At 48.8% G+C, this 8,547-nt stretch overlaps 1 protein-coding gene across 1 annotated transcript in view; it reads left to right on the top strand.

The window, feature by feature from the left end:
- The window catches only part of ALDH5A1 (aldehyde dehydrogenase 5 family member A1), a 6,053-nt gene extending 1,482 nt beyond the window's left edge, over positions 1-4,571 (top strand). The window contains exons 2-3 of the mRNA XM_081827525.1: positions 277-437; positions 1,088-4,571. Coding sequence (XP_081683651.1) covers positions 277-437; positions 1,088-1,388 — 462 coding nt within the window. The 3' untranslated portion in view covers positions 1,389-4,571. The remainder of the gene's footprint in view (positions 1-276; positions 438-1,087) is intronic.
- The last annotated feature ends 3,976 nt before the right edge of the window (positions 4,572-8,547 follow it).

Here is an 8,547-nt window from a genome sequence, read left to right as displayed (position 1 = left end):
GGGGCACGAGTGGGTTTGTGCAAGTTCACGGCCTGCCGTCTGGTCCTTCTGCATGTGGGTGCTCCCTGCAGAGAGCGGAGGGAGCGCGGGAGAAGAGGGGGGCAGCTTGTGGGGCAGCCCACGCCCCAAAGTCCCGCGGCCTCCGAGGCTTCATGCCTGCAAATGCCAAGTCTGTCTCTTTCCATTCTATCTGGCTCCCGGCAGCCTGAACCAGACTGAGGGCAGCGGCAATGGGCGAGTGTGCAGACGGAGCCTGAGTGGTCACTGTCCCTTTAGTTTGGAGATGGTCAGGGCGGCCGCAGCACGTACCCCATTATCCTGACGTCATTAGATGCACACACATGCACCCGACAAATCGACGTCAGTGCCCGCAGTGAGGGGAGTACTGAGGAGGATACAGAGAAGGCCGTGGCTCCGCAGAAGCTGCCCCTCCGGCTGTAAGAGAAGTATTTATAACAGGAAGGACGCGCACACCGTGGAGGCCCTTCCCCCACGCCGCCTGCAGAGAGTTATCCTAAGGCTCGGGTGAGAGGTGTGCGGGAGCACCTCTGGGACACGGCTCCGTGCTCCTTCCCTTCACGGTGGGACGAGGGGAACCGCACCCTGCATTAGGTCAGCAGTGATGGGCAGCGATCTGATCATGTAGAGGTGGGAGGAGAGAGATTCTGGGCAGAGGGGACCAGGGGAGTTAAGAAGGAAGGACAAGGACAGTTTGGTCACAAGGACAGGATGGTTGGTGATTGGCATGATGGAAGGTAACGCTGAAAATGTTGCCCGAGTTCACACTGGGGAGGGTTCGAGTACCCACGAAGAATTTAACCTTATTTTGTAAACAGCAAGGAGTCACCGGAGGGTGGGGCAAACAGAGCATGAGGAGAGTCCCACAGTCGGGTCAGAGGTGTGCAGGAGAGCCTGGGCCGTGCACGGCAGGATGTGGGGAGGTTACGGCTGCAGTCTTGGGAGGCGGTGAAGCGAGCCCCCGTGAGTGGGACAGAAGCAGAATGATGATGTCCCACGGGTCTGCGATGAAGCATGGACAGGACCAGCGTGGGGCCCCTATGGGAGCAGGGAGGATTCCAGGCCCGTGACGAGACACGCCGTCGCTGGTGGTATCCTCAGCTTCAGACGTGAGGTCTTTCACGACTGTCCTACGTGCTGTGTACGTCCTTATCCCCATGACAGGTTACTTCTACTCCCAAGACCCGGCCCAGATCTGGAGAGTGGCAGAGCGGCTGGAAGTCGGCATGGTTGGCGTCAACGAGGGACTGATCTCCTCTGTGGAGTGCCCTTTCGGTGGGGTGAAGCAGTCCGGCCTCGGGCGAGAGGGGTCCAAGTATGGCATTGATGAGTATCTGGAGCTCAAATACGTGTGTTTCGGAGGCTTGTAGGATTCGTTAGTTCTTTAAAAAAATAAAAAAGGAAGCTTACTTACATATATGTGGACCTGCCATCCATTATTTTAAGTGAACGAATAGGTTATTGGAATTAGGAATTTTTAAAAACTCACCGCGTGCTCATCATCTCAAGCAGAGGGGAACCCCCCCTCCCCTTACCCGACCAGGGACCAGCAGATGCCGCATGCCTGTGGCAGCCACAGTCTCCCCAGGAACCCGCACGGCCCCGGGGTGGGGGGGACGTCCCAAAGGCTCCATCACAGCCGTCCCCCCCGTGGCTCCGAGCCCCGACCGGAGGTCTGCAGGGAAGAGCCCTGAGCACGACGAGCGGGCACACCATCCCCAGCCGTCCACCGACTCGGCGCTGCAGAGCCTGCTGCGTGTTTGGAGGTGTTGCCGCACGGGCTGAATCGATGGGTTTTCAAGACCTCTGAAACAGCCCCGAATTGCCTGTGTTTCTGTGAGGAATGAAGGAGCACCTTTCCCTTTTCCTGGACCTTTTCTTTTTTTTTAGTTTATTTTTTTAGTCATCTCTACACCCAGCATGGGGCTCGAACTCACGACCCTGAGATCAAGAGTCACACACTCCACCGACTGAGCCAGGCAGGCGCCCCTGGACCATTTTTTAAGTTGAAGCCTTCACCGCCCTAAATTTGCTACTTAAGGATGATGTTTTCATTTCCGTCCTGCGGTCCACTTCATTGTGTTTCCTTTAGGAAACGAGCCTAAGCAGAAGGCAAAGCCCCTCCCCTGCTCGGCTGTGGACGGCGGCTCCGTCCCCCCGTAGTAGCCTTGTTCCGTGGACCTGCCGATCAGCACCCGTCCCTCCCGCGGACTGGAGACTCTGTACATGCCTCACTTAGCTCCATGGGCTCTTGTGAGCCTGACAGAAAGCGAAATACTCGCCAAAACAGAAAAAAAGAAAAGGAAGAAAACCTGGTGTAAGTACAGGAGCTATTAATACTAGTAGCAACAAAGCCCCCCTTGGGCATCCGGCTGGTGAGGAAGGCTGGTGCCCACCTGCTCTCCCCCCTGGGACGAAGCGGTGGTCACCTGCAGCCTGCTCTTCCCGCCCTCATGGGGTGCTGCGCTCCTTCGCCTCCAGAAGAACAAACACAGTCTCACCACGGTGATCTCGAGGGGAAAACCAATTTCCATAATGGCCAATCCACCTAATGGAAGAGGCATGAGCCCTTGAATGTCAGGCACCCTTTATCCAATAAGAGTTTTTACGGTTTGTTATTTAAAGCAAAAATGACCGGTGTCTCCTATCACTCTGAAAGAGGAACTCTGATTCAGAAAATTCTAGGTTCTTCTGGACATGTCTCCCATCTGTACTCAGACACCGAGGAAGAGGAATCAAGGCTGTTCCTGGCTGAGGAAGCCGAGATAAAGCTCTTTCCTTTCCCACTCTCTCTGTGTGTGGAGTCCACTGACATTCTGGGGATATTCTGGGTAGTGGAAGGAGAGCCTGAGGGCAGTTCCTGCCACCCCCTGGGACTTAGCATTCTTCCCTACGCCCCTGGGGAGCCGAGGTTAAGTCACCAACAGTCTGGAATGCCCGTGGGCACAGAGGAACTCACCTCCGGTCCTGGAGCTCCCTTCTGTTAGCCTGGATCATACCGGCTGTGTCCGAAACCCACAGAAGAATCGAGCTGACATCCACCTCCTGGTGACATAGCTCACCTGCACCCTGTTAGGAATCACATACGCGGCATGTTGTCAGTTTATTTCTTTTTGTTTTTATAGTTTTAGGTGGTTTTCTACATTCTAATTACTGAAGATTTGGATGTGTCCATCTGGTTTCTCTTAACAACAAACATGCTGTAACATTATTTGTTAGAAGTCTGGAACACTGATGCTGGGAGGTGTTAGGAGAATACATTCGCGTATGTGGGTAGCTTTGTAAGCCAGTGGATTCCTTGGCTGGGTGGTAGATCTGAGTTTTCTTGTCTGTTTGGCTCACCCGGTACATAAATTCAGGTCCAGAGACTCACTGCAATGTCTTTGATTAATTTTGTATTTAAAATGATTTGAGAAGGAAATAGGTTACTGTTTAGTAAAACTGTTGTGGGTTGTGGGAAGAAAGAAAAGTGTCTCTAACTGAACATTTCAGGGGGTTATTTTTCAATAAGGTAACCCTATGTGATTGGGTTGTCAGGGGTTGGCAAACTACAGCCCACAAGCCAAATCTGGCCTGCGACCTGTTTCCGTACAGCCCAGAGCTAAGAATGGTTTTGTATTTCCAAATGATTGGGGTGGGGGGGAATCAAAAGGATAATATTTCATAACACAAAATTACAGGAAATTCAGATTTCAGATTCCATCAATGAAACTTCATTGAAACACAGCCATGCCCATTCATTTAACACTGGATCCACGGCTACTTTCTAGGCAGGGTTGAGTACTGGCAACACAGACTAACAGTATGGCCTGCAAAGCCTATGGTATTGACGCTGAGAAAGTTTGCCAGCCCCTGATCCAGAGCTCCTGATGCTGAGGGAGATACTGATCTTCCTGCATTTATCAAGCATTATTTTATTTCATTGAACACCTGTGTAAAATACTTTTCTGGGCATTGCTCCAACGAGTTCTCACCAAGAACTTGCCGCAGCAATGATCATAGAACTCAGATGAAATTACCTGGATAACAAGAGTGTGTTGGCCTAGAGAAAACTTCTCAATTTATTTTTCCCAGCTAGGCAGGGATTTGCATTGAAACAGCTTCTCTGCATCTGTTGTATTTATCCCTTTGAGTGGCTTTCAAACATGATTTTATGTCAAGAGTTGTATTCTTTTCTCCTTTATTCTTATGGAAAGACTTCATGAAAATAAACATCAGAAGCACAATGCAAATAAAATCTGATTTTACTGTTATACTGTTAACTTTAGATTGTGCCCACATGCCTGCCTTCTCAGAAGGCTGGAACCCGGGGTTTTAATTATTCATGTGCAGCTATGTTAGACAGCATTTTACTTAATATTTATGCTGTGATTTTTGTGTGTGTGCTATATTTTGTAGGATAAAACTTGGGAATAAGTGTAGTGGCAAGTGTGGAAACATTTTGCTTTTCAAATGTGCACAGAACTCATTTTTCCAGTTTTTGATAATTGTGTACATGTATCCCTGCTCGTCAGCAGAGTTGTGTGTAATTAATAAATGTTGCATTAACAGAATTTCCTGTTTCTGTGTTAAGGTTTCTGGTTGTGGTTATCTCCGGTTCGTCATTTCAGTTTATATTGGATATTATTAGACCAGTTCAGGTATGTATGAAGAATAGCAGTATGCCATCCCAAAATATGCTGCTTTGATGTAACAATTATTGTGAACTGAAGATGTCTAAAAGAAGCAGATACCAGAAAAGCTGTCTGCCCTCCCCCTATTTTCTTAAAAGCAGGACCTAAGTTTACAAAGGTGCCCCCACCCCTGCAGTAGGAAGGAAAAAGGTTGATCCCCAGAGACAACTCCAGATCCTGTCGGCCTGGAAAGGGCACCACAGGAATCTACATAACAGATTTTACCAACTGGCTTTTTTCTCTACCCTTGAAAGCCTACAGCTGCTTTCCTCTGTCCTGTCATTTCTGCACAAATGTATTGCTCTTTGTTGAGGATGTTATGTAAGCCAGAGTTTCAAGCCACCTCTTTCGAGTTCCTCATTCTTCCCTGGGTATCTCCCATGTGTACATGAGGCATACATGTTAATGAACTTGTTTTTCTCTTTTTCCTCTAGCTTTTATTTCAGAGGTCTCAGCCAAGAACTCAGAAGGGTAGAAGGAAAATTATTTTTCCTCTCCTGCAGGTGTAAATAGTGCTCCCTCCCCAGAGAGCTTCTAGTCAGTGAATGCCGTGGACCAGGAGCATGCATGTGAGATTTTGTACCCTAGCATCTTCACGAGGATCTGTCCCGTGGTTTGTGCTCATTGAATGTTTGCTGAACCAGACTGAAAATTTACATGGTTTGTAAGTGTAGCTGTGTGAGAAAGTATACTCCAGCTTTCTCAAATTTGCCAGTCTCTTCTACTCACCCCACTGTTACCCATGACGTACTTTTCCTCAAGTTTGGGCTCTTCTGATACAGAGCAGTATGAGGAAGAAATTCCCTGAAATCCTGCTATTCAGATATAATCACTGTTAATTATTTTAACAGTGTATCTTGTATTTTCACCCAGTGCTCATTACTTTTTAAGAAATTTCATGTGGCCTCATTGAATCTGACATTGAACGTTTTTCATCGGAAGAAAGAGCAGTGCCACTGGGTATGTGTTCCCCTTTGTTCATTCCACTGAGTTCATGCATTTCTTTTCCCCTGCTTTGGTTTTTTAAAAAATGAACATACGGGGGCGCCTGGGTGGCTCAGTTGGTTAAGCGACTGCCTTCGGCTCGGGTCATGATCCCAGGGTCCTGGGATCGAGTCCCACATCAGGCTCCCTGCTTGGCCGGAAGCCTGCTTCTCCCTCTCCCACTCCCCCTACTTGTGTTCCCCCTCACGCTGTCAATTAAATTAAAAAAATTAAAAATGAACATACGGTATTTTATTTAACTCATTAATGAGGAAGCTGGTAAGGGTATTATAACCAGTTGAAAGAATAAGCGAAAAACTCCCACAAATTTTATATGGATGAGAAAACTTGAAATGAATGTGCAAATGGAAGAACACTAGCTTCTTCCACACGTGGGAGGGAAGTCAGTCAGACTCCCAAGACGCCAGAATTTGCATTTTGCACCACTCTTGTCTACAATGGTACAGGGTCAGAAAATGCCTCAAGGGCACTGAATGCGGGAATCAGAGAACCCAGGAAGGCCTGCTATGTGTAGACAATGCTTAGTGTTCCACTGAACCTGCTTTTATTTTTTAAAATTACTTTATTACCAGGAGAAATTACCCATTTACCTCTCAGTTTGGGGGGGTTCTTTACATCCTTGGCCTAGGCCTCTGCTTAAAAGCAAGTGTTACTTTCATCTTCTTCCTATTTCTTCCATTCTCTATCAGTAAATGTAAATGCTACAGCTTCTATTTTAGCCCGCAGCAAATTAAAAAGCAAATCAGTATGGTTTTCATTGACGAAGTCTGGCAAAACTTTCTGGAAAAATAGGCCCTGCTTCATCTAAGAGTGTTGAAAGGCTACCAGCATATTCTATTTGCATGTGCTATTTATAAATGAATGGAAATGGGTTTGGAAATTGGCAGTCTGAAGATTTACTTACCATCCATCCATTTTATCAGCTAACTAGGAAGGACTCGCCACAGTGTAGGCCGCGAACAATCCCCCGTCCTGGTGATTCAGGGGACATGGACGTGTTTGCAGGTGTTGTGTCAGATTAGGTAAGACTGTGTGCTTTCTTCCGGTTGTGCTAAGACCTCAGGCCTGCAATTCTGGGCTCGTCACCTTGGGACAGAGGTGATAATACTAAGGAGGCTTCAAATGCAGGAAATTTGGCCATTCCCTAAACTCATCTCAAAAAGGGAGACTGTTTAGTTGGAGAAATGCTGGTTGTTGTTGTTGTTGCTGACTTTAATGGAAGAACTTTTAGGATTTCACTGTTAATCACGAATCTGGCTATTTCCCCTCCACATCTTTCAACTTTTTATTTTGAAGTAATTATAAACTCATGGGAGGTTGCAAAAGTGGTACATTCTGCCATACCTCCCACCCATTTTCTCCCCGTGGTTACCATCTTACATAATATCAGGGAACTGACATAAGTATCATACTGTTAATACAGACCTTCTGGCAGTTTCCCCAGTTTCTTGTACACTCATTTATGTGAATGTGTGTGTTATCCAACTTAATCCCATCGGTAGGAAGGTTTGTGTAATCACTGCCACAATCAAGATACAGAATTGTATCTGTAACTGTAACTGTGTCCACCTGTAACTGTAACTGTATCCACCACCACCAAAGAAATCCCTCTGCTAGCCCTTTATACTCAGCTTTGGAAGTAAAATCACTTGGCAAGGTTTCTTATTCTTGGGTGATGGGCATGAAGGAGGACACATGATGTAATGAGCACTGGGTGTTATATGCAACTGATGAATCGCTAGATTCTACCCCTGCAACTAATAATAGTCTATGTTAACTAAACTGAATTTAAATTAAAAAAAATATTTTTTTTAAATTTCATTCAATGTAACATGCATGCCAAAAAGAGTACAGAAGTGAACAACTTGCTGAATCTTCACAAGCTGAGCACACCCTGTGACCAGCACCCAGAGCAAGAAACAGAACACTGCTAGTCCCTGCCTGTGCCCCTGTTGGAATGACTACTTTTGTTTGGTTTTTAAAGATTTCTTTATTTATTTTGGAGAGAGAGAGAGGGCATGCGAGGGGGAGGGGCAGAGAGAGACGGTAGAAGTGCGGGGCTGTGGGGCTGGGCACATGGTCCTGAGAAGGGCCAGGAAGCGGGTATTTGGGGTTGGGACGGCCCTGCACACCGCTCCTCTGCCGTCCTCCAAGCAGGAGCGAGGGGCGCGCCTTCCATCACGGCTGTCTCGGTGCACACACTGAAATCCCAACTCCACTAAAGTCTCACCACAGCCTCACGATTTCCCCAACCATTTGGAAACGTGAAAACAACCGCGGGCTTTCGGGCCGCACAGAACAGGTCAGGCCAGCTTGCCCACTCCCACCCCAGGGGAGGCCCTCGCGCGAAGCGGGAAGTACTCCCCTGCTCCGACGGAAATACAGGCACCTTTATTTAGACTGGCCATGTCTCATACGTGGTCCCACAAATAAGAGCTGGTCAGACCTGGGAAATAGCGCAGGGCGGCCGGGACCCTCCGCCCCCAGGCTGGGGCGCCTCCCGCGCCGCCTTTCGGCTGCATTCTTCCGCGACTGGCCTGAGTCCGCAGGTCACATCCCCTTGCACTGACTGAAGGGCCTCGTGGGCGGGCTTCTCCGTCAAGCAGCTGGAGAACCTTCCCTCCCCTGGCCCTGGGGGAGCTTCTGCCCTGGGTGGCGGGCAGGAGGCGGTTCTTCCTCACCCCGAGCTCCGCCCCGCCCCGCCCGGGGTCCACGGGGTACCCAGGGCAGACCACCTCCTGGTGCACCTGAGGTCAAGGTGCACCCGTGGGGGAAGGGAGGCCAGGGGAGGCGGAAGCAGCACTCGAAACCAGAGCGCTGCCGCAGGGTGTGATCCCGCAGGAGGGACGAG

Source organism: Leptonychotes weddellii, chromosome 8 (genome assembly GCF_054177405.1).
Source record: "Leptonychotes weddellii isolate Sample4059 chromosome 8, ASM5417740v2, whole genome shotgun sequence".
Taxonomy (NCBI): domain Eukaryota; kingdom Metazoa; phylum Chordata; class Mammalia; order Carnivora; family Phocidae; genus Leptonychotes; species Leptonychotes weddellii.
Note: the sequence above shows the minus strand (reverse complement) of the source record. Positions and strands in the feature narration are given on the sequence as shown.